This window comes from Pseudopodoces humilis, chromosome 26, assembly GCF_049639895.1.
Source record: "Pseudopodoces humilis isolate 2021_Gansu_Grassland_sample_001 chromosome 26, ASM4963989v1, whole genome shotgun sequence".
In the NCBI taxonomy this organism is placed as follows: domain Eukaryota; kingdom Metazoa; phylum Chordata; class Aves; order Passeriformes; family Paridae; genus Pseudopodoces; species Pseudopodoces humilis.
Window position 1 is genome coordinate 1842993 of NC_142225.1, and position 25013 is coordinate 1868005.

The 25013-nt window shown below is 58.0% G+C and overlaps 1 protein-coding gene and 1 long non-coding RNA gene across 4 annotated transcripts; one reads left to right on the forward strand and one right to left on the reverse strand.

The window, feature by feature from the left end:
• Positions 1 to 1313: 1313 nt before the first annotated feature.
• Positions 1314 to 24422, forward strand: KCNC4 (potassium voltage-gated channel subfamily C member 4). 3 transcript variants are annotated; one of them, XM_005530166.3, is made up of 5 exons: positions 1314 to 1481; positions 3253 to 3999; positions 8273 to 9209; positions 10707 to 10892; positions 16014 to 16273. In XM_005530166.3, the coding sequence occupies exons 1-5, from the start codon at positions 1314 to 1316 to the stop codon at positions 16148 to 16150; spliced, it is 2175 nt and encodes a 724-aa protein (XP_005530223.2). In that variant the 3' UTR covers positions 16151 to 16273. The 3 variants fall into 3 exon arrangements, with proteins under 3 accessions (XP_005530223.2, XP_087923309.1, XP_087923308.1); XM_088067183.1 differs by lacking the exons at positions 1314 to 1481; positions 16014 to 16273 and adding exons at positions 2278 to 2403; positions 22766 to 24422; XM_088067182.1 differs by lacking the exon at positions 1314 to 1481 and adding an exon at positions 2278 to 2403.
• Positions 18388 to 24932, reverse strand: LOC148182554 (uncharacterized). Its single transcript, XR_015774551.1, has 3 exons — positions 24662 to 24932; positions 20620 to 20760; positions 18388 to 20338 (listed from the first exon to the last, which is right to left on the reverse strand). It is a non-coding gene; the product is annotated as an uncharacterized LOC148182554 (long non-coding RNA).
• Positions 24933 to 25013: the final 81 nt, after the last annotated feature.

A 25013-nucleotide genomic window follows, 5' to 3' on the forward strand; every position in this document is an offset into this window, starting at 1 on the left:
ATTGCGTCAGCGCTGCCGCGGATGGAGGCAGATCCTGCCCAGAGCCCGGCACAGGCCGTGCTTTGGCTGTCGGGGCTCCGGGAGACACGAGGTGGCACTGTGTGCCAGAGCACGGCCACACCGGAGCTCGGGGAGCGCTCCCCGCCCGGGAACCATCGGCATGGGCGAGCTCCATCCCCTGCCAGGCGGAGCTCAGGGAGGGATGGGGCCGCAAACTCTGCCGGTGTTTAATGGAACCTGCGCTGCTAAAATGAGCAGCTGTAGCTCAAACATTCGCCTGGCAGAAAGAGGAGACCGAGCTTGTCCACGGCTTGTGACAGCTTTTTTAGGGAAGAAGCACCTCCACCAGAGAGCCTGGAAGGGTTTCTTGGGGATCCCGCCCTGGGGAGGGGAGTGCCCTGGGTGCCACCACACACAGACCAGAGGTGAATCTGTCCCACCAGAAACGGGAGGGCAGAGACCTTGTCTGGGGCATCCAGGGTTCCTGAGGAAAACACACCTTTCATTAACAGGACTCTGGGCTGGAAGGACCTGGAGAGGTTGGTTTGGCTGTTTCTACACCAAAACAGGATTGTCTCTCCCTAAACTGCTGCAGTCCACCCTCCTCCTCTGTCCTCCCGTGGACAGAGACCTCGAGGGACCTCAGCCTCTGTGTGAGGCCCCTCAGCCCCCTGAGCATCCTGAGCTGTCTCCTGCTGGTCTCTCCCCACCTCTGGGGATGTGCCTGATGTGCTGGACCATGGGCCAGGCTCAGGGCACTGTGCTGGCTCAGGGGAAGAGGCCATGGGTCAGGAGGTCCAGAGACCCCTTACCATGTCCTCAGAACCCACCCATGGCTTTCCAGGTTACAGCTGATCCTCCTTGAGATCTTCCAGGTCCTGCTCTTTATTCCATCCTCTGTCTGGATGTTATCTGAGATGCCTTGAGCCTTGCAGGACATCCCTGCAGAACTCCTTGCTCTGAAAAGGCCCTTATTCATCCAGCTCTTTCCATTTTCTCTCCTTCTCTCTCTCTCTTTTTTTTTTTCTTTTTTTTTCCCATGGACATTAAAAATCAGAAGGCATATTTAGAGAGCAGACAGCTTTGGGCGGGTGTTGCTGGTTAAAAGATCTCTTCCTTCCCCAGAAACAACTCATTTGTCTGCTTGGCCACCTCCTCCCACCCCAGGAACGGCCGCGCTTGGGTGCACGAAGCTCTTCCTGGCGGGATGAAAGTGGACAGATAAAATATTAGCATCAGGTCGCAGCATTCCTTCCTCCTGGCCAAACTCGCATTACGACGATGAGGAGCTGAGCTGCGATGCCTGGCCGGTGATGCAAGGCTCGATTTTTCCAGCACGGTTTTCCCTCGGGCTCCAGGCTCTCCCGCTGGTGCAGCTCCGGGTGCTCTGGGTGTGGAGCTCCGCCAGCCTCCACCCGCTCAGGATCCGGCCCTGGAAGCTGTGGAGTTGCAGTCACACTTGGAGCAGGGCTTTCTTGGTGGTAAGATTCGAGCGTGGCTCTCGTGCCTCGTGGATTTTTTTGGGTGGAGCGCTTTCCCCAGCTGCCCCCTCCATGCCCCCCGGATTTTGGGGACACATCACCGAGGGGACAAACCTGGGCAGGGGTGAGGAGGGGCCCTGGCGGGGTGACAATGCACAGCACAGCCCAGGGAGGTGCAGAGAGGGGTGCTGAGGCAGCATCCCCCACTCCACGTCCCCTCGCCCTGCACCAAGAACTCCCTTATCCAAGTGCTGACCCTCCTGGATGAGAGCCTCACCCCAACAACAGGCCTGTGCTGGGCCTGGACCCCTCCATTGACCCCAAAACATCCCCCACCCCTCGGTGCAGCAGCACCAGCAGTGCCGGTGCAGAAGTAAACAGCGCTGGCAGGATGAGTCCCTCGGGTCTTCACCTGGGTGACAGCCCCGGCCCCGGGGCACCGCAGCTCTTCACCTCCTCGCCAGCCCCAGGAGCTGGGGCTGAGCATCACCAGCATCCCGGGGGGGTCGGAGCCCCCCGGGGAGGGGGCTTAGGGGAAGGGCCCCGGGGCTGGGGTGGTTGGTACCCCGAGCCCCGGCAGCCGCTGCGGGAAAGGGGCATCTCACACGCAGGAGCAGAAACAGGGAGGAGAGATGCTCGGGGAGGGTGGTGGGAGGGAAGGGGGCTCAGGTCTGAGTGCAGCCTCCCAGCTCCCCACCGGCCCCGGGGTCGGTCTCTCCTGACCTCTCGGTGAGCGAGGGATTGCGAGCCAGGGAGGGATGGGATCTGCGGGAGCCTCTGCCAAGAGCTGGCTCCAGATCCGCAGGCAGCTCTGGGCTGCATTTCCCCTCCGGCGCGAAGAGGAGCTGGGGTGTCCGGGGTTCACTCCTCGCTGACACCGACCCCCCGAGACCCTCACCGGCACGTCGGGCCCCGCGGGGAGGTGAGCCGGTGCCGGGGGGTGCGGGGGACCCGGGGGTAGGAGGAGGGTTGGGCTGGGGGTGGAGGGGATGAAGGGATGGATGGAGGATGGAGGGAGGGATGGATGCGGGGATGAGAGGGAGGGCAGCGCCGGGGGGGCACCGGGCGGGCTGCGGGGCTGGGCGCTGGGGGTCCCCGGCCCCCCGGCGGGGCGGCGCCGGTTCCCGTAACCCCACCGCTCGCTCCCAGCCCTATAAAAGCCCCGGCGAGCCCCGCAGCCGCTCCCGCCGCCGTAGGGAGGCACCGCCGGGGCGCAACAGGCCCCCCCGGCCTGGCCACGCATGAACGGGGACCCCCGGGGAGGGGGAGCGGGAGGGGAGGCGGAGAGGGCTCATCCATCCCCCCTTCTCCCCGCTGGAAGCGGGGAAGGGCCCCCCGGCCGCCCCCTCCTCCCCGAGCCCGGCCCGGGGGGGGCGGAGGGAGCGCGGAGCCGCCGGAGCGGGAGGGGCGGGCGGCGGGGCCCCCCCGCGCCTGGCGCTGCAGGTACCGGGAGGGGGGGGACGCACCGCCCGGCCGGGCTCAGCATCCCCCCATCCCTTCCCCAGCGTCCTCCCGGCCGGGCCCGCATCCCCCCCCGGCTGCCGCACCCCCTGCTCGCCCCTGGCCCCCTCCATCCCGCACTTGTTGCTGCCCGGCAGGGCTGGGCTGACTCCCGGTTTAGGGCGGTTTTATTTGGGGGGGTGGCTTTGGAGGGGGTGGGGGTTGCAGCCTCCCCTGCTGTCCCCCAGCAGCCCGCGGTGTCCGGCGCGGCTCCAGCTTGCTCCCCCCGAGGCCAGAGCCGAGCCTGAGCCCCCCCTTTTCCCCTCCCCAGTCCCAGCTCTGTCCTCCCCTCCCGCCTTCGCTGAACCCCAGATCCTCGCCCGGAGGAAGGGTGCACGCTGTGGGCATCTCCCATCCACCGAAATCTATGATCAGCTCGGTGTGTGTCTCCTCCTACCGTGGACGCAAGTCTGGGAATAAACCACCCTCCAAAACATGCCTGAAGGAAGAGATGGGCAAAGGGGAAGAGTCGGACAAGATCACCATCAATGTAGGGGGCACCCGGCATGAGACCTACAAGAGCACCCTTCGGACTTTGCCGGGCACCCGCCTGGCCTGGCTGGCTGACCCCGACGCCCAGAGCAACTTTGACTTTGATGGTAAAAGCAATGAGTTCTTCTTCGACCGTCACCCCGGGATCTTCTCCTACGTGCTCAACTACTACCGCACGGGGAAGCTGCACTGCCCCGCGGACATCTGCGGGCCCCTCTTCGAGGAGGAGCTGACCTACTGGGGCATCGACGAGACCGACGTGGAGCCCTGCTGCTGGATGACCTACCGCCAGCACCGCGACGCCGAAGAGGCCCTGGACATCTTTGAGAGTCCTGAGCCTGGTGGAGGGGCTGGCGGAGAGGAGCCCGAAGAGGAAGGGGGTAGGGAGATGGCCCTTCAGCGCCTGGGCATGGATGACAGGCCCCCAGGGGCGGCAGGGGCTGCCGGAGGGGGTGGCTGCTGCCGGAACTGGCAGCCCAAGATGTGGGCGCTCTTTGAGGATCCCTACTCGTCCAAGGCCGCAAGGGTAAGCTCCCGAAACGCGCCGGGACGTGGCGTGGGGCCGTGCCGGGGTTGTGTCTTCACCTGCCCCTCCTCGAGGGCAAGACTGACTTTCCTGGTGGGTTACATGAGGCCACCCCATAACTGTCCCCTCCTACTGTGGGGCACGGGAGCCATCTCCCATCCTACAGGACACCTCTTCCCTTGTCTCCCAGTGCCCTCCCAACACTTCACATCGGGGAGAGCTGGGCTGAAACCGGGGCCAAGTACAATCCCTGTTCCCTTTGTGCCCTCGAGTGTTCCCTGGGCACCTCCTGGGCACACGGAGATGAGGGATTGTCCTTGGCAGGGCTGACTCCTGGCAGAGTTTCGGGATGCTCTAGGATAGGATGTTTGGGTTCCTCTTGCTGGGCTGCATGATGCCAAATCCCACATTTAACAGCCCAGGTGTGGCGTGGAGCTCAGGGCTGGGGGTCAGCTCCTGCAGCAAACGGGATTCTGGTGGTTGTCCCCAAGCACACGCTCCTCCTGTGCAGGAACTGCAGCCCCAGGGGACACCCCGTGGCCATGCCCCCCCTGCTCGCTGTCCCCACCACAGCACACCGAGCCCATGACACCCAGCACTGCCCCGCAGTCCCCTCACCACGCGTGGTCCCGGTACCGAGTGTGTGCACACCTGAGCACACACACCAGAGACCTTTCCACCCTCCCTGGGCACGCAGCCGCTCCCTGCCCACGGGCACCAACACACCCGGGATGTGTCCCCCCAAACCAGGCGCGTCTGCGGGCTCCCAGCCGGCGCTCCCTGCGCTCCGTCTCCTCTCCCAGCTCCTCGTGGATCATCCCCAAATCGCTGCCCACCGACCCCCCGACACCCACCCGTACCCACCCAGCCCCTGGCACGCCCAGCTTATAAATCTGCACACACACACAGGCAGGCAGTTGGGATGGAGATGAATTCTGGATGCATTTAGAGGTGTAAAAAAACCCCATCAATGGTAAGAAATTCTGCAGGCATTTCACACCCACGAGCAGCGCGCGGGGCAGGGGTCAGTTTGGCAAGGAGGTGTTTTTGCAGCAAATGTTAGAGCAACACACACAGGCAGAGAGTGCTCGGGCAGCAAGATCTGAACCCGTTTTAAAAGGGTACCCCCTCCTTTGCCCATCTCTGAGGACTCTTCACCTTGGAGAGATGCTCTGAGTGGTGTAAAGCTCCAAATAAAAAATTAAACAAAATTAAAAATAAACCCAAGCAGAATAATTCAACTAGTCTTTTTCCCCCTGGTGTCATTTGGTTCTGCTTTTCCTGTGTGCTGAGCTGCTCCTGGAAAGGCTTTAGCAGGAGGAATGTATTGGAGGGAGCAGTGATGGTTGTGATTGAGGCCCGACTGGGGCTGGAGTGGGACCAGTTGGTACTGGGATCTCCCTGCTTCCTTCTCACTGCTCGAGATGAATGTTCAGCTCAGCAGTGCCATGGGAACCATCAACTTCCAGAGGCAACAGGAATAAATACCAGTATCGTTTTGCCATAGCTTAGGAGAACTGCTCTGGCAAGAGGGGAAACTGAGGCACAGAGCAAGGCAACCAGCCCAAGCGAGTGCACCCAGTTCCTGGCTGGAGTCACCATCCAGTACTGCAGGATTCCTGAGCATCCCTGTGGGTACAACATTCCTGGCACTGCCCTGGCTTTTGTGGTGGATGAGGTTTGCGGTGGTTGGGATTTCTTTAATGCCTCATTTTGGGGTGTCCTCCTTTCTCTCCAGAGCCAAAGGGGTGCTGCTGGCTGCAGGGAATGTGCTGGAGCGCTGAACAGCACGTTGCCAAACCTTGGGAAGCAGCAGTCCCGGGCTGTCCATGTAAACCCTCTCCCTCTCTGTGTGGCAGCTGTGACTAAGAGTCTCAAGGGCTGAATTTCTCCGGTCCTCGCTCCTCTCCATGGAGCAGCCCCTCGGGCCCTGACTCAGTTGGCTCCTTGTTATTTCTGTCTTTCCCTCCCTCCCTCCAGCATTTCTCCTCCTGAGCTGGCGACTGTGAGTACGTGGTTAGAGATCTCTGCCATGTTTCAGCCTCTTTTCCATGCACCATCCATGGCCATGCGTCCCTGGCTCCTCAGTCTAATCCACCCAGGGAATATTTGGTCCCTGGTGCAACTGCTGTCCCATCTGGAGCTCAACATTCTTCTTCCCCATGGGAACCTGCCCTGGCTGGGATTTTGCCTCTACGTCCAAACTCTTCTTACATGAAGCTCCTCATTATTTTTTCCCTTTGCAGCCCAGCTTGGGGAGTCCTGACCTCACTTTCATGGGGACTTCCAGGCTCTGTAGGCTCATGGATCTTTTGGGAACACCTATCTCAAGCTGTTGAGTGCAGGTCAAGATTGTGTAGAACATCAGCATGTTCTGGAGGGAGTTCTGCTGTGTACTGGTAGTACTGGGTTTATACATAGAATTTGTTTTAAAGACATTTTTGGAAAAGAACTTGGAGCAGAGACTGAAGCTGAGGTGAGACATCTTGGGTCAGACACAGAACTGGAGCAGCACTCTGGGGGGGACACTATGGTTGGCACCGGCTGTGAATCCAACTCTGCTATTTTTAAAGGCTGATTTTGCTCCTTGGGCTAAATCAGGTCTCACCTCACACCCAGCAGCAGGGTTGCTTTATTACTCAAGTGTTTGCATGGTCTCACTACCTTCCTGGGTGATTTTTTTCTTTCTACTTTGCTTTAAGTCTAAATTTTTACTCCTCAGGTTTTCCCAAGATTCCCCATATGGGGAAGCTCAGGAACGTGACTCAGCCCTCAGCTGCAAAGCGGATTATTTTGGCTGTGCCACCGCTGTGTAGAGACACTTGTCTGGTTAAGCTGGCCTTGCTTTAAGATCCCAGTTTTGTTGGATTTGTTTCCCAAACCGCACACGGCTGATCAGCCTTCAGAGCTGAATCCCCATGCAGGGTCCAAAGGGATCTGACTGAGGGGTGAGGAGCATCTCGCTCCATCCCCAAGCAGGTGTCTCCCACTGGGGCAGGAGGATCATCTTCCAGAGGTTTCTCCATCATTTAATGCCTGATTTAAACTTCACACCAAACTCTAGTGGGGCTGCTGCTCTCTGTGGCGGACCCACGCGGGTCTGCCCTTGGGGACACCCCTCAGGGATGCTCTGGCAGGCTCGGGGCTGCCGGCCCTGCCGCTGTCCGGGGCCGGGTGTTTCTCTAGCGTGACTCAGGCTGTCTCTGCTGCTGATTCACTCCAGCCGAGGATCCGGGCTGTCGCCTGGAGCAGCCTCACAGTGCGGCTCTGCCAGCACAGCCGCTTGGGTGGGTTTGACAGCAAGAGGTCACGTCCTGCTTGCTGCAGGTGCAGCGAAGGGGCTGCAGCAGGACCTGCTCCCTGGGAGCCAAAACCACCGTGCTTCTGTGCTGGAGGAAGGTAGAACAAGAGTTCTTCTGCTCTGAAGCTTTTTTTTTGGTGGGGGGGATGGGGGCGTGGCTCTTGGAAACAGATGCTCCAGGTCATGGGATTGCCATGAGGGAGGGAGCAGAATCATGATGGATTGGGATCCTGATGTGATCCCATCCCAGGACTGATGGGAGCACAACAAGGTGGTACTTTGTGACACAGCCTGTGACTTCCAATGCGTGCTGCCAGCCCCTCCTCGCTCACATCCGAGAGGAGGAGACATGGAGGGGGCAATGATCTCCCTGCTTGGGCAGAGCAATGGAGAAATGGGAACATCTGGGTGTCACCAGGTCCAGGCATCAGCAGGAGGCTGAGCTCTGCCTGCTCCTCTCCTTGTGCTGCCCTCCCAGTCCTGGACCTTCTGTGGGCCCGTCACCCACCATGGACCCCCAGGGAGAGGGCAAAGGACATCTCTGACACATCCAGACCCCAAAGCTCACATTTGTGAAGTATGAACCTGGCTTCTGGAGGGGTTAGTGATGGGTGTGGGGGAAAGCTCTTTGAATTTGTCCTGTCAAAATTCCCTTTCCATGTCTGCTCCCACTGGAGGATTGTTCCAGTCCCAGCCTGTCCCAGTTCTCCCTCATCCCCACCACTGCCATTCCTGGCACACCTCCAGCACTCCTTCTCCTGTACAGATCGTAGCACTTGGAGAAAGGTCCTGGACTGATGGCCCCAAGCACTGAGGTTTGCTGCCAGCTCATGGGAGAGGTCCAGAGATCCGTCCTCATTCTCCACCCTTGGTCCTGGGGCAGTGGGTGGCAGCACCTGGAGAGTTTTGACCTCCAAACAGAAGAGGTTGTCCCACATCAGCTCACAGCCCGTGTAATTTTGACTTTCACAGGTGGTTGCTTTCGCCTCGCTTTTCTTCATCCTGGTCTCCATCACAACCTTCTGCCTGGAGACGCACGAGGCCTTCAACATCGACGTCAACGTGACGGAGACCCTGGTGGTTGGCAACACCACGACGGTGCTGCTGACGCACAAAGTGGAGACGGAGCCCATCCTCACCTACATCGAAGGGGTGTGCGTGCTGTGGTTTACCCTCGAGTTCCTGGTTCGCATCATCTGCTGCCCAGATAAGCTTCTCTTCATTAAAAACCTGCTCAACATCATTGACTTCGTGGCCATCTTGCCCTTCTACCTGGAGGTGGGTCTCAGTGGCCTGTCCTCCAAAGCTGCCCGGGACGTGCTGGGCTTCCTACGGGTGGTGCGCTTCGTCCGCATCCTCCGGATCTTCAAGTTGACGCGGCACTTTGTGGGTCTCCGGGTGCTGGGCCACACGCTCCGAGCCAGCACCAACGAATTCCTGCTCCTCATCATCTTCCTCGCCTTGGGGGTGTTGATTTTCGCCACCATGATCTACTACGCCGAGCGGATTGGAGCCAAGACGTCCGACCCCACCGGGAGCGACCACACTCACTTTAAGAACATCCCCATCGGGTTCTGGTGGGCCGTGGTCACGATGACGACCCTGGGCTATGGTGACATGTACCCCAAGACCTGGTCGGGGATGGTGGTGGGGGCCCTGTGCGCCCTGGCCGGGGTGCTGACCATTGCCATGCCCGTGCCCGTCATCGTCAATAACTTTGGGATGTACTATTCATTGGCCATGGCCAAGCAGAAGCTGCCAAAGAAGAAGAAAAAGCATATACCCCGTCCGGCCCCGCTGGACTCCCCCACCTACGGCAAATCCGAGGAAAACTCCCCCCGGAACAGCACCCAGAGCGACACTTGCCCATTGGCAGTAGAGGAGGGGGCGACTGAGCGGAAACGGTCAGGTGAGACCCCAAAGGTGGGGCCGAGGGAGGGGGAGACCTCCAGGAGCCCTCAAGGCGATGCCTTTGCTCCCCTGTGCAGGCAGGACGTGGCCCCAGCTCTGGGCTGGGGCAGAAAGGGCTGGGCCCTTTGGGTGTGAGGGTTGGGGGCTATGCTGGTGGACCAGGGCACTGCAGGTCAAATTCCCCATCCAGGCAGGGGGGAAAGGCCATATCCTGCTTCCCCAAAGGTCACACCCTGCTTCCCCAAAGGCCATATCCTGCTTCCCCAAGGGCCGTATCCTGCTTCCCCAAGGGCTACATCCTCTCCTCCTGATGGCACACATCAAGTCACCACGGTGGGTTTCAAGGTGTCCCCACCTAGCCTGCCTCTCCCTCACAGTGACAGAGCTAAGGCCGCTTGCCCTACTCCCATGTTAGCCTGGTCATGCCTTTGGGACAGATTTTTCCTTTGCTTCCTCCCACCATAAATCAGGGTAACTTTGATTGTCCATTGATCAATCCATGGACATTCCCTGGGGCTCGACCCCACCTCCTCATTCATCTGCTGCTAGACTGAATCCCTGCCCTGCTGCACCATATCCTGAGCAAAACCAGCCCCTGGATGTTTCTTTTTTTTGTCTCACACACTGAGCTGAAGTTTGAGGGTTGGGCAGTCTTCCCTTTGGATGAGGAGAAGGCACAGCCCAGCTGTGGGTAGCTGTGGGGACCATCCCTTGGGCTAACTCTGGGGGTCTGTGCGAGCCCTGCCCCGCTGCCAGTGCTGGCCATGCTGGCTGCTCTGGCCCTTTTTGTCTTGGTTTGCTGCCAGTGGCACCTCTGGGGTGTCTGGAACAGGAGTTCCCATGGTGGGGCTGTGTCCTGCACCAACACTGGGGTCAGCCCTGGGCAGATGCACATCTGGCCACACGTGTTCAACAGTGATGGGCCTTCCCCTGGTGGGGAAACAGGGAGCTCCAGCTGCCCCAAACTGTTCTTTTCCTTTATAAATCTCCTTTTCCCACATGCCTGAGGATCTGCCCCAGGAGCCCTGGCAGCAGGGAACAGTTAGAGCCAGGAGCCCAGGCCAGGCCCTCACGTGGCAGAGCATCCTCCCAGCCAATGAACCAGGGAGCCAGGGGACATAAATTAGCACTTCCCACTACCCTGAGCAGCCCGTTCCTCAGCAGTGTGAATTTTGGAGAGCTAATTCCCTCCAATTAGGTGGGTGGATCTCAAAAACCTGGGGTGTTTCATCCCCAGCTTTGGCTTCATGCAGGTTTTATAACCCTCAGCAGGACTAGAGCTGCTTGGAATTACGTCTGTCTTTGTCCTTCTCCCCTGGCTGCTCTAAATGAGCGTGTCCAGGTCCAGCACCCGAATTGGTGAATGTTGCTCTGGGCCACCTGCAACCTGCTCTTCTGCTTCCTTGCCCGGCCTGACCAGCCCCTTCTGGCTGCCCTGAGCGCTTTCTCCCGTGGGTTTGTCAGCTGCTGATGGGTCTCTGCCACCTCCTTGCAGACTCCAAGCAGAACGGTGAGGCCAACGTGGTGCTGTCGGACGAGGAGCAGCCGCTGTCCCCGACGGACGAGGAGAAGCGGCCAATGCGGCGCTCCAGCACCCGGGACAAGAACAAGAAATCCTCCACGTGCTTCCTGCTGGCCACGGGGGACTTCTCCTGTGCGGCGGACGGAGGCATCCAGAAAGGTACGGCTGGAGGTGTGAGCAGGACCCGGGTGGGGAGGGAGAGGTGGAGGCTGAGTTCTGTTGAGCCGATCCAAGACTGGTTCATCTCCATCCGCCTGCCTGGCTGTTTTCTGCTCCCCAAATCCGCGTCTTCCTGCCTCTCCATCTGCTTCACCTCCGTCCAACACATCTCTCCGTGCTGGCTCCACGTTTTGTTTTCTCTTCCCCTGTTGTCCCCACCTGGGGTCTGTGACCCCGTGCTGGCTGCACTGCCCTCCCTGGGGACAGAGTGCTCCAACCCAGCTCCTCTCCCTGGGTCCACTCGTCTCTGGATGCTGTGAGTGGGACATCTCTCCTGGGGACGTGCTGAGGTTGTGACTGAAGGTGACCAAAAGGTTTTCAGTAGGGAAAAAAGAATCCAGAGGCTTTTCCCTTCCTCTCCCCTCCGGTGGCTTTCAGTGGGTTCGAGCGTGGGGAGATGTGTCAAGTGCTGCCTTGCCAGCAGCTCCGGGCTGCCAGAAAGGCTCCTCTGGGTTTGGAACAGGAGCTGTGCTAAGTGTTGAGGTTTTCCATGGGAAACTGAGGGGGAGATGAGTCAGGAAAACATACAACTCTTCTTCCCATGACAAAACAAAATCTTCTCCAACCTGGTCTCAAGCTTCTTTGCTCCTCTACCCATCTCCCACCACTCCAGCCCCAGAGAGGATAAAAACAGTGCCCCAAAATCAAGCTGCACCCTCAGTTGCTGGGATAACTCTTAGGGCACAGCTCAGTTTTCCAGTTGTGCAGTGTTTTGTGTGTCCAGGGTGGCGTGGGATGCTGCAGCTGCAGGGCTGACCTACTTCTACCTCCCTGGTACCAAGTGGTGCCCGTCGCTGTCAGGGAATGGTGCCTGGGAGCTGGGACCAGCAGGAGAAGGGATGATGTGCTGGTCTCTGAGCCGCTCCCCAAGAGCTGTTCGTGCTTTGGAGAGCCTCCAGGGTTTGTTCCTTTTGGAACTGCTGGGGTGGGAAGCAAGGAGGTGTTTGGGACAATCACATTGATCAGTAGTACAAGCGAATTGGTTGTTTCCTCCTGGGAAATCAAGGATTCCCTTTGGCATTGCTGCTCAGCCTCAGGAAGAGGACAGAGAGGAAAAGCTTCGCTCATCCTCGGGGTACCATCAAATATCTGCTTGAAAAGCCTGATGTTTTTTCCCTGTGAGTGCCTTTTCCTGTGAAGTTGGTCTCTTACTGCCTGTTTGTGTGGAGAAGGGAGAGAGGTTTAGTCCCATTTCAGACTGGAATGCTGAACTGGAAGGGATGGAGGAGAGGGATGAAAGCCAGTGCTGATTTTCCCCCTTAGAAAATGCTGAAGTCAGGCTTCAGCTGAAGCATTTGAATCTGGTCCCACTGAAGACAGGAGAAGGAGCAGCTCTAAGAGCTGAGGATCCAGAGCTGCTTTCACTCACTCCCAAATCCCATCACTGCATCACAGGAGACCAGGAGATTTCTGTCCTCGTGTGGTGGCAGCAGCAGCTCTTTGAAAGGGCACTGTGGTGATGGCTCTTGGGGTGTTCTGGTGTACTCCCTGCAAATTTCAGAGAGCCTTTTACACTTTAAAACAGAAGGTGTGCACGGGTCACTCATCCCCATGTTGCTGGAATGATGTTGTGCCTGGAGAAAGCTGGGGCTGGTGTCCAGAGGGGCTCCAGTTGTGCCTGAGACCTTTTGGGAATAGGGAACCTCAGCACCCGTGTTCTGCTTGGGCTGTGGGACAGACGGGTGGGAGGCTGTCCTGGGAGGTCAGGGCTGGCCTAGTGAAATGTTCAGGGGTCAGGGGTGACCAGAGATGACCAGAGGTGACCAGAGGTGACCAGAGGTGACCAGACGTGACCAGAGGTGACCAGGGGGCCAAGCAGCCTCCTGCTGAAAGCCGCTGGGAGCCGCAGCGGTGCCTCTTCCCTTGGTCTTGATTTATCTCCTGCTGAGGCTGTTTGTTCTGGTACTGGGATGTTGGCAGCTCTGCAAATTGTGATGAGCTTGGTTCTGAGCCCGACTCAGTGATGGCCATCTGTCAGATCCTGGGACAGGTACTGGTGTCTGTACAAGCTGTGGAAATCAGGAGAGGGAGCTGGTTTGGGAATGAGCTGCAGATCTCAACATCCATTGTGGCTTAACCCCGACTCCAGCTCTTGGTCTTGTTGGGGCAGCTCAGAGAGAAGAGCTGCTCCTGCCTCTGGACCTGAGCCTGCAGCAGATTAAGCTGGATTGCTGTGGGCTCCTATCTGGAATGTGTTTCTGGTTCCTCTGGCTGTTTCCAGTGGTATTGCTTTGCTCCCTGGCTGCCAGGGATGGCTCCAGACCCTTTATCTCCCCTCAGCACTGGGGTCCAGCTCAGCAGTTCCCAAAAATGTGTCCTGCTGGGTGCAGACACCTTGGCACGGGGTTGTCCTGGCCCTGTCCAGTGCTCGGATGGAGGGATAGGGAGGCAGGATGAGTCCAGCCAGTGAGACTGGTTAGGATGGAACCACGGGATCACTTGGTTGGAAAAGAGCTCTACGAGCCCAACCTGCCCCCAGCACTCAGCCACTGACCCACGTCCCCATGTGCCACATCTCTGTGTCTCTTAAAAATCTCCACCTCCTTTATCAGCACATTAACAGCAATTTCTGGCTCCACAGAGCATCGTGCAGCTGATTTTCCCTCTGTTTCTTGCAGTCAGTGCAGGGCCACGACTCCCATGGCCTGAGCATGCAGGCTGGGATCAAGCTGGGAATGCTCACGGGAGCATCCCCTGGAGTTGCCTGGCTGGGGGAAACCGAGGACCAGCCCACATTTGCACGGGTACACGACCCCACAGGAGGGGCACCCTGTCCCCAACAGCAGGACATTCCTGGGCTTTGCTGCCTCCCTGTTTTACCCCACCCCAGCTGCCACCAGCTCCCAGCCTGTGCCTGTTCAAGCAGAGCCACGGTCCGGGAGGAGCCCCGGGGGCCACCAGGGCTCTTTTATGGGCAGCTGATCCTAAAGCAGTCCTGGTGACCCCAGGTAGCCCTGGGGCAAGTTCCTGGGACAGCGGCTCTGTTCATCAGCTGTGGCAATTGGCAGAGCACAAGCTCCGTGTGCCTTGTGGCTTCACTCTGGTGACACCTGGCCCTGGGTGTGGTGGGAAAGCCTTGAGGGACCGAGTCTTGAGCTCCTTCCAGGTGCTCCTGCAAGCGTGGCTTGGGATAAACTGATGGAGAGAACAAAGCGTTGGGCTCGGGGCAGGTTAGCAGAGGGTCCCTGGGGAAATCAAACATCTTTATGAAATCCTGTCCCAAAATGTGATGCTTGAGACTTTATCAGTGAGCAGCGTGGTTTTGACCCTGTTTCTGCACCTGTTTGCACCATTTCCTATTCAGTTTGGGATGAGAGGCAAAGATCACCCCCACAAGCCCCAGCAGCAGCTTCCTGCACTGCAAACCCCGACCCCATAACACCTCCTGCTGCTGTTTGGGTGCTGCACCCAGGCTTGCCCCAAGCTTTCAGGGACCGCTGGGATCTCAGCACGGCTGCTTCCCCCACACGGCTCGGGGCGGCAGGAAACGCCTGAGCTCCTCAAAGAGCCTCAGCACACCCAGGGAAAAGAGCAAGGCAAGGAGGGATGAGCCCAGTGTGGTTTTTTGGGAGTGTTGTGGGGAGCAGAGGGGTCTTTGCATCAGCTGCTGTGGGTGGGCAGCTCTCAGCTCCCCCCAGCTCAGGGCTGTGCTCGCTTCCCTCCTCGCTCGCTGTGTGGATCCGTGCCAAGAAATAAGGAAATTGCTCTTCTCCTCAGGCCTGCTCCTGTTCTGTTCCACTGTGGGGATGGGGAGAGCTTTGCTGGAGTCAGCAGCAGCTTTGGGCAGGTGTCCCTCTGTCCCCTGGACCTGCCCCCGCTGGGCAGCTGGAGGAGCTGTGTCTCCTGGGGGGCTGAGAGGTGGGGAGGGGTTGAAGGATCCCTGCTGGCTGCTGGGGCTGGGAAAGAAGTGTCAGAAGGGGTCAACCCCCAGATTTGATGAGGTGGTGCCCTGGAGCCTTTCCAGGGGATGCTCCTGTCTCGGCATCCCCCGGAGCGGGTGTGTGAGGGTGATGCTGTGACTGGCCTGCTGTGACACCCCTGGTCCAAGCCCCAACCAGCACCAAAGCAGAACCCAAAGGTGTGCCACGAGCTCCTGGGGCAGGACACGGGGAGGGGTTCCAAGCCTGGCACTGCCGAAGGGGCCATCCATCACCTTGTTTTTCTGCTGTCAGGAGCTGCCTCCCTCTGCTCCCCACCCCCCCCACGCTGCTTCCCTGGCTTTGCTTTCCCTGGAACTCGCTGGTGCCTTGGGAAGGCCCAGGCTTGGCTGGGTTTGCTCACCCGGGTGCCCTCAGGGAAGATCCAGGCCTGGGGAGATTGGGCTCAGCACGGCTGGGAGCATCATCAATTTTCCATCTTTTGGCACCAGACCCAGGGAACAGCCTCATCCTTAGCAGTGGTGCTCTGTGGAGCTCCAAATGCAGTTTTCAGTGCAAAGGCTTTGTGTCTTTCCAGCAAGAAAAGTGGTTTTTGACCTGTGAGGAGATTTCTTCTGGCTGTTGCTTTTTCAATAAAAGCTGGAGAAATTCCTGGCTCTTTGGGGGAGTGTGAAAGGTCCCCATGCTTAAAGAAATAGAAATATCTGCTCTTTAATGCAACTTCTTATGGAAATAATAAGCACATCTACCTGCTCCTTTCCACACAGGAAGGTGTCAGCAGCAGCTTGCTGCTACAGGGGTGTAAAAACCAGAGCTGGGGGAATCACTCCTTCCAAATCCCATATTTGTTTGAGTTCTGCTGCTTTTCCCCGTCTGCTTCAGCCCACAAAATCCCCAGACTCATTCCTCATTCAGAGCAATTTGGGAAACAAAACCCAACACCCTACAAGAGCAATTTGGTCTCCTCATTGATGACTCTCGAGTCCTGGATTTGGCCGGCGCTGCTCGATGAAGGGAGTGGGAAGGTCTGGAGGATCCACGGGAGCCTGGTTGTCCTCAAAAATCCCTTCCTGAATTTTTCTAGGGGGTTGCTCGGGGTGTGGGGCTCAGCCTGGCGCTCTCAGCTTCCCGAGCCTCGGGCAGGAGGCTGCTGGGCTCTAACCTGTCTGTTTTCTTCACCGAGGCTATGGAAAATCCCGGAGCCTGAGCAGCATAGATGGTGTGGCAGGATCCGCGGTGGGCCTGGCTCCGCTGGCGTCCCGCTGCAGCTCCCCCTGCTCCCTGCAGCGCCCCTGCTCCCCCGTCCCCTCCATCCTCTAAAAGGACCTCGCTGTGCCCCGTGTGTCCCCCCGGCCCCACCGCGTCTCCAGAGCCCAGAGCAGCCCCAGCTGGGATTTCTCCATCCCCAGGAGCTGGTTCTGACCCTCTCCAGCTCCCCCTGCCCCGGCCGCAGGACCTGTAACGCCTCCACTGAGCTTGTCTCATGTCCACGTGTACGGACAGTCCCTGGAGTAGGTGTTGGGGGACTTTTCCCCTCCTTGAGACCTTATTCATCCCAAATAAACCCTGCAATTCCCTCTGGTGTCGAGCCCTCCCTCCCGTGGGCCGTCTGCTTTGGGCTAAAGGCTGGTGGAAACACGAGGAGGACAAGTTGACTCATAAAATTATATCTCATTGTGCTGGAAATGGCTGAATTCATATATTTTTAGCTTTTATTTTGTTTGGTTTGTTTTAAAACCAGTCTCAAGTTTCTGGAGGCAACAGATGAATAAACCTCTATTCCCTGCCCAGCAGTGGTTCCCCTCTTTTTTGTGCCTTTTTCCGCCTAAATCCTACTTGTTCTTTCCCAGATTGTGTCTGCTTCTCCTTCCAGCCTCAGGGATGGGCCTGAAGGCCTTGGAAACCAGCCCTGAGACCTGGTGGAGGCTGGAGGGCCCTGGGAGAGGGTGCAGGGGGCACACAGAGGCTGGGACAAAAGCTATGGACACTCCCATGAAGAGCTGGGAAGTGGTGGGAAGAGGAATAAAGGGAAAGCTGCTGGTGCTGAATATTGGGCCAGAGAGAGATTTGAGGCAGAATGATGCCTAAATAAATGGGGGATGAATCTTTGTTTGCAATGGATGTGAGGGTGGAGCAGAACATTCCCATGGGGAGCTGGGTTTGAAGCAGACTCTCCCCATCCCCAGGAGGATGAGGCTGGAGAGTCAAACTCCCTCTTGCACTGCTGGCTTTGGCTCACGTGTATCGGATTTGGGGTGATTTTGGATGATCCCAGGTGTCTTCCTGTACTAGAACAAACCCTTCAGCCCCTGACCTGTGGCTCATTTCGGTTCTGTCCAGCTCAGCCTCCCTGGAGGTGTTTGGGTGGCTGCAAGGGGATGGTTTGGGGGGCCCAGCCCTGGCCCTGAGTCCTCCTTGGTGCTCTCTTGGCCTCTTTCCTCACTCTGAGCAAGTCAGGGCTGGAGCCTCCGGGGAGGAGAGCTTAGATTTGGGTGTCTTTAAAAAACAAAGAGCCACAAGAGTTTTCTGGGGTCAGACCCTTCCCCTCCATCGTGGGCAAACTGAGGTTGGTGCTCAGTGAGGAGGAGGAGGATGCCTGTGGGGCAAGGCTGGTCACAGCCTGGACTTGATCATCTTGGAGGACTTTTCCAGCTTTGAGGATTCTGATTCCACAGTCCCTGCATCTGCAAGAAGCTGGGATGGATTATGGCAGATCCCACAGCCAGGACCCTCCTGCTGGTTTCCCTTCATCAGTTTCCCTTGGTGTGGAGAAGGAGCTGCCAGGAGGAGCAGTCAGCACATGTCCAAATCAGCCAGCCTTCCTTCCTTCCTTCCTTCCTTCCTTCCTTCCTTCCTTCCTTCCTTCCTTCCTTCCTTCCTTCCTTCCTTCCTTCCTTCCTTCCTTCCTTCCTTCCTTCCGCCACTTCCTTCCGCCACTTCCTTCCGCCACTTCCTTCCTTCCTTCCGCCACTTCCTTCCGCCACTTCCTTCCGCCACTTCCTTCCGCCACTTCCTTCCGCCACTTCCTTCCGCCACTTCCTTCCTTCCACCACTTCCTTCCTTCCTTCCTTCCTTCCTTCCTTCCTTCCTTCCTTCCTTCCTTCCTTCCTTCCTTCCTTCCTTCCTTCCTTCCTTCCTTCCTTCCTTCCTTCCTTCCTTCCGCCACTTCCTTCCTTCCGCCACTTCCTTCCTTCCTTCCTTCCTTCCGCCACTTCCTTCCGCCACTTCCTTCCGCCACTTCCTTCCGCCACTTCCTTCCGCCACTTCCTTCCTTCCTTCCGCCACTTCCTTCCTTCCTTCCTTCCTTCCTTCCTTCCTTCCTTCCTTCCTTCCTTCCTTCCTTCCGCCACTTCCTTCCGCCACTTCCTTCCTTCCTTCCTTCCTTCCTTCCTTCCTTCCTTCCTTCCTTCCGCCACTTCCTTCCCCCACTTCCTTCCTTCCGCCACTTCCTTCCTTCCGCCACTTCCTTCCTTCCTTCCTTCCGCCACTTCCTTCCGCCTCTTCCTTCCTTCCTTCCGCCACTTCCTTCCGCCACTTCCGCCACTTCCTTCCGCCACTTCCTTCCTTCCGCCACTTCCTTCCTTCCTTCCTCAGGAGGAGCTGGAATATCCCTGCCAGGGGGAAGGTGACCTTCCATGACTCCAGTGTTCTTTGGATCACAGGTGATTTATCCAAGGTCACGCGCTGACTTTGGGGATGAGCCGGCTGTGAAACCCTGTCTCTTGCAGAAGAATCACATCAAGATGCTCAAACTTTGGGGTCTGAGTCTCTTGGAGGTCGAGGGTTAAATCCAGAGCAGCCGCAGATCCCAGGAGATCCCATCCTTGCCTTTGCCCCCTCAGGCTCCCAGAGCAGCTCATCCCAACGCCAGAGTGGTTTCTCGGGGTGGAAAACCTTTGGTGGACCCCCCAAAATCTCATCCCCACCCGAGCAAGGAGGGTTGGGCATGAGCTGACACGGAGCCGGCAGGATGCAATTTTTAGCTGGGGCGTTATGCAACCCGGGAGAAGGGATGACTAATGTGCAAAAAGCTCCTCTAAAACAACTGAGCCCCGAAAGGGAGATGGAGGGATTTCAGTGGGAGGCACCAAACTGCTGAAAAACCCATCGCATCTTCTCCCTCTTCCTCCCCGCCTTCTTCTGAGCAGGATTTGGGGGATGCAGGAGGAGAAAACAGCTTGTTGTTATTTTTAGGCGGGGTCTGGGTTGGTTTTGGGGGCGAGTTAGCACGGGTTAATCCCCAGGTAAGATTAGAAGAGGAGTTGTAGTGGATCACAGCAGACCTGTAAATATCTCTGGAGCCCAGGTTTTTATCTCAAACAGTGGCCAAAATTGGCTGCCTGGAGAATAGGACAAGAATAGAGCACGAATACGATACTTCCCCTGAATATCCTCGCAGGGCTTATCTGTGTTTAGGGATCTGGTAGGAGCTCACGTTCCAGCCCAGGCAAAAGGCAGCGAGAGAAAGCCAAGCTGTTGGATTTATTCCTGAGAAACTGGATAAATCCACAGGAGCCCAACTGCCCCTGGCCAAGCCCTGAAATGGCATTAAAAAACCCCAAACATCAGGGGGTGTGCAGGCGCACGGCAGCACGGGGAGGAGACGTTCCCTGGGGATGGGATGGGAGTGCTGGGTGGGATGATGGGATGAGCTGGAATACAGGGAGGAGCACTGGGAGTGTTGTAGGAATGTGTCCTCACCTGTGGACAGCGGGATGCCCGGCAGGGAGGGACCACACAAAGCCTTTAGTGCCCCGTGTCCCTCTCCCCACCGTGGGACAGTGGGAACGGGACCAGAGCCCACGGAGCCATGGAACAGTTTGGGATGGAAGGGCCATGGGCAGGGACAGCTCCTGCTGGGCCAGGCTGCTCCAAGCTCTGTCCAGCCCGGAGCACTCCAGAGGTGCTGGGTGACGCCGGGCTGCATTCCTCACATTCCTCTGCCGGTGTCTGCCCGCTCTGGGACATGGATCAGAACCCTGGGACATGGATCAGCACTTTGGGACAAGGATCAGCACTTTGGGACAAGGATCAGAACTCTGGGACATGGATCAGAACTTTGGGACATGGATCAGCACTTTGGGATATGGATCAGAACCCTGGGACAAGGATCAGAACTTTGGGATATGGATCAGAACTCTGGGACATGGATCAGAACCCTGGGACAAGGATCAGAACTTTGGGACAAGGATCAGAACCCTGGGACATGGATCAGAACTTTGGGACAAGGATCAGAACCCTGGGACAAGGATCAGAACCCTGGGACAAGGATCAATCCCCTGTGACCAGCCACCCCCATGCAAGGAGCCAAAGCAGAGCAGCATTTGGATCAGGGGGATCTGGGAGCAGTTCCCCACTCCAGCATCAACTCCTTCCTTCTCTTTTCCTCCTGGAAGACTCGGAGTCGGGCTCTGGGTGGAGGCTGCACCACGATCCCGGGTTGCTTGCGAAGTATTAATTTTTATTGTTGCAACAACTGCTCTGTTTCTCAGGAGATGCCGGAGAGAGCTGAGAAAATAGAAAGGCCTGTCAGGCAGCCGGGCAGGAGGTGAAGATGTCAAGAGAGTAATTGCTCTACCCAGAAGGAGCCTGTTCCTGGCTTCCCCAGCACTGCCAGGAAAAATCCTCGCTGCTTATTTGATGACAATAAAGAAAAACAGAAAATAAATAGCAACCCCATGGCTTGCCCGTGCTGACGAGGAACAGGGAGAGCAGAGGCAGATGCAAAATAGGATGCAGTTGAGCTTATAAATAGGAGCCTCCCAGCTCCCAGCCTGTTACTTCCTTACCTCCACCCGGGCAACTGAGCCTTATGTTTTACCCATGGAAAAGGTGGATGGAGGCTCAGGAAGGATTCTGTGAACTTCTGGGAGGAGGGTCACGCTTCCTCCTGTGTGGGACAGGCGAGGGCAGGGGATGCATCCTGGTGCCTGTGGAAAAGTAATCACAGAGTCAGGGAATTGGCACCTTAAATTCCATCCCACTTCACCCCCTGCCATGGCAGGGACACTTCCACCATCCCAGGCTGCTCCAAGCCCATCCAGCCTGGCCTTGGACACTTCCAGGGATCCAGGGGCAGCCACAGCTGCTCTGGGCACGCTGTGCCAGGGCATCATCACCCTCACAGGGAAGAATTCCTTCCCAATATCCCATCCAGCCCTGCCCTCTGGCAGTGGGAAGCCGTTCTTCCTTCTCCAAAGTCCCTCTGCAGCTCTCCTGGAGCCCCAGGATCTCCCCAGAGCCTTCTCTTCCCCAGGTGAACCCCCCCAGCTCTTCAGCCTGGCTCCAGAGCAGAGGGGCTCCAGGTGCTCCTGATGCTGGGGGCAGCTCTGCCTGTGGGGTCTCCCCTGAGCAGGGCAGAATCCCCCCCTGCCCTGGGGGTTCTGGGTGCAGTGCTGGGCAATCCCCCAGCACCCCAAACCCTCCTCGGGCTGAGCAGGGTCAGTGCAGGGCTGACCCAGAGCTTGTGCTGGGTGTCGGGGATGTGAACTCCCCGTGAGGGGAAACCTGGGGCTGATGGCTCAGAGCAGCAAACCTCGGGGGTATTTGGGTATTTGGATATTTGGGGCTGTGCCAAGGCTCCTGCCTTGCCCAGGGCAGCTCCCTACAGAGGCTGGTGGCAGATCTGCACCCCAAATTAGGCTGGAGGAAGGGGCTGGAGGTCACCGAGGGGCCGTGAGGGTGAGAGCTGATACACCAAGACAGGAGGGCTGTTTTCTCATGGTGCCTTTGTCTGGGGGACAAAAAAAAATAAAAATCTGGGCTGTTGTTATTTATTTCTAGTCGTGCTAATTTTTGTCCCAGGCTGGGAAGCTGCTTTCCAAGGCAGGTCCCTGGAGGCTGTGGGCAGCAGGTCTCGAGCTAACACATAAAATGGCTTTGAACGGGGAGGAGGAGATGGGAGTTAAAAGCCAAGTCGTGCCCTTGGTAAATCAATCGACCTGATGGGGAATGTTTCTAGCAGGACATGAGCCCTGCCAAGAGCTTTTAGCTGCTTGCAGGAGTGACTGAAGCAAGAGCTGGGATATTTTTCAGCAGCTGCTGCGTGCCTGGGCACTGCTGGTCCCCAAATTGCTGCAGGGGGATGTTGTTGGGTCCTCAAAGCTTTTTGTCTTCAGAGGTGGGGAGCTCTCCTGCCCACAGAGGGAGGAGAGCTCCTCTAATCCCCAGGGGGTTTTTGGGATGTGAGGTTTGAAAAGCCTCCATGCCTGGGCATTGCTCATTGCTCCATGGAGAGAGAGACCTTTATTTTGTGTGAAAGGAGGGGTTTTTGGAGCTCTCTTGGGTCTGCAGGGGAGGCAGCTGGGTCAAACTCATGAGCAGGAGCTGGGGGTGAGGTTCAAAGCACAATTTTTGGTTTATTGGGTGGATCAGGCGCTCTCCCTGCCTGGAACCTGGGCCCTGGCACATGGGGAGAGGCGCTGGGGTGACTCAGAGCTCCAATCAATGATAATTAATTCAATGATAGCAAATGAGAGGGAGAGAGGGAGAAGAAAAAACGCTGAGGGATTAATGCACCAGCCTTGGCTTTGGGACATCTGGCTTGGGGTTGGCTTGGGAAGTTTTGGGCAAGAGCAGCTTTTTGGGAGGAGAGGGATGAGAGGGATGTGGTGAGGGTGATGTTTTCCCCCTGCTTTTCATTTATACCCTCAAAATCACCCTGATGCCATGTGTGGTTTCTCTTGGAGAATCATTTCCCAAGTCTCCATCTCTGCCACCATTCTGAGGCCTTTTTAAACCATTTTCCCCCGACTCACCGATGCCACAGCAGCATTTATCCCTCTGGAAAAGGCCACTTCACTTTGTGGTTACTCTGTTTTCTGCATCCTGCTAATTGGGGGTCCCCTGGAAGCTCCGTGTCCCTCTCCTATTTCTCCCCACGTTCATGGAAGCAAAAACTAATGGCGTGTTTAATGTCTATGTCTTTAATTGCAGATTCCTGCCAGGACACCCTCGCTTCCAGTTACCCCCAGGGTGAGGTGGTCACCTTCTCCTGAGCCCCAGCTGGATGCAGGCAGCGCCCTGGCCAGGGTGCCCTCCCCAAGGGATGCCTTCTCCAAGGGGGAGGGACGTGGATCCCGAGGGACGCTTTGGAAGGGGCCAAGGATGCTCTTCCTAAGGCTAAAGGATGCATTCCCCCAGGGATGCTCCCCCCAGAGCCCAGGGATGTTCTCCCGAGGCTGGGATGCTCTCCCCGAGGCTGGGATGTGCATTCCCCCAGGGATGCTCCCCCCAGAGCCCAGGGATGCTCTCCCCGAGGCTGGGATGTGCATTCCCCCAGGGATGCTCCCCCCAGAGCCCAGGGAACTCTTCCCAAGGAGTTTTCTCTCCCCAGAGCTCCAGCTCCATCGCTGGGGGTGGGGTTGGCATCTGGGTCTCCCCAAGAGGTGCTGCAGAGCAGCGGGGTCTGGAGGGATGTTGGGGACAGCCCCGTTTCCCTTCCTGGTGCCAGCCCTGCCACGGCCACGCTGCCCCAGCACCCCTGGGCTGCCCCCTCGCCTCGCCCACGCTTTTGGCTGCACCTCACCTCCAGCCGGGGAGATCCAGCCGCTCACCGGGACATCTCCCACCCCTGCACCTCCACACGGCCGCTGGGATCCCTTCTCCGGGCACCGATCCCACGGGCACGGGGCGCTCGGGGCCGGGGATGGGAAGCAATAGGAGACCGAGGTTTGGGGATCCCGGCTGGCCTGGGGGGGTCAGGCTCCTGCTGCCGCTGTTCCATATCTCTGTCACCGAGACAATAGCGCTCCTGTCTCTGTCCCGTTCGCATGCCTGTGCCACGTTCCGACTCCCAATAAAGACATCCACGAGCTGAGGCAGCTCCCGGAGCCCTCCTGCCTCCCTGGCTCCTTTCCTGCCGTTCTCTTGGTGCCTACACAGCCCTGTCCCAGCCACGGGGGTCCCTGGCAGTGGAACGGGGATTTTGGCATTGCCTGGATCCGGCTCTGGTGCTCCCAGCATTAAAAGGATGTGGAAGTGCTGGAGCGATCCCAGGAGGGCCATGGAGGTGAGATAAAGGAACGGGAGCAGCTCCCAGTGCAGACAGGACGGGCTGCTCGGGGCGGCTCAGCCTGGAGAAGGGAAGGTTGTGTGAAGACCTCAGAGCATCTTCCAGGGTCTGAAGGGTCTACAGGGAGGAGAGAGGAGAGCTGCTCTGCAGGAACCGCAGTGACAACAACGGGGAATGGCTTCAAGCCAAAAATGGGGAGTTTAAGATTGAAATTGAGAAGAAATTCCTCCCTGTGAAGGTGATGATGCCCTGGCACAGGTGCCCAGAGAAGCTGTGGCTGCCCCTGGATCCCTGGAAGTGTCCAGGGCCAGGCTGGACGGGACTTGGAGCAGCCTGGGACAGTGGAAGTGTCCCTGCCATGGCAGGGAGTGAAACTGAGTGAACCTTAAGGTCCCTTCCCACCAAAACCATTCTGGAATTCTGTTCTGGAATCCGCTTGGAGTGGAGCCCAGGTGGGAAAGCCCAGGGCAGAATCATCCCTGTGACACCTCTGTGACACCCCTGTGACACCCCTGTGACACCCCTGTGACACCCGTGTGACACCCGTGTGACACCCCTGTGACACCCCTGTGACACCCCTGTGACACCCCTGTGACACCTCTGTGACACCCCTGTGACACCCCTGTGACACCCCTGTGACACCCCTGAGACACCTCTGTGACACCTCTGTGACACCCCTGTGACACCCCTGTGACACCCCTGTGACACCCCTGTGACACCCCTGAGACACCTCTGTGACACCCCTGTGACACCCCTGTGACACCCCTGTGACACCTCTGTGACACCCGTGAGACACCCCTGTGACACCCCTGTGACACCTGTGACAGTCCCTGGAGGGAGCAGCAATCCCAAGGAGGAGCAGAATTCCCGGATTTTTGGTGTCTCCCGCAGCTTTTCTGGAGCCCCTGGCCGGGCCGTGGGACGCTCCCGGTGATCCTGAGTGATCCCGGTGACAGATCCCGGCTGTTCCCGGGTGTTCCCGGTGACAGATCCCGGCTGTTCCCGGGTGATCCCGGTGACAGATCCCGGCTGTTCCCGGGTGATCCCGGTGACAGATCCCGGCTGTTCCCGGGTGATCCCGGTGACAGATCCCGGCTGTTCCAGGTTGATCCCGGTGACAGATCCCAGATGTTCCCGGGTGTTCCCGGTGACAGATCCCGGCTGTTCCAG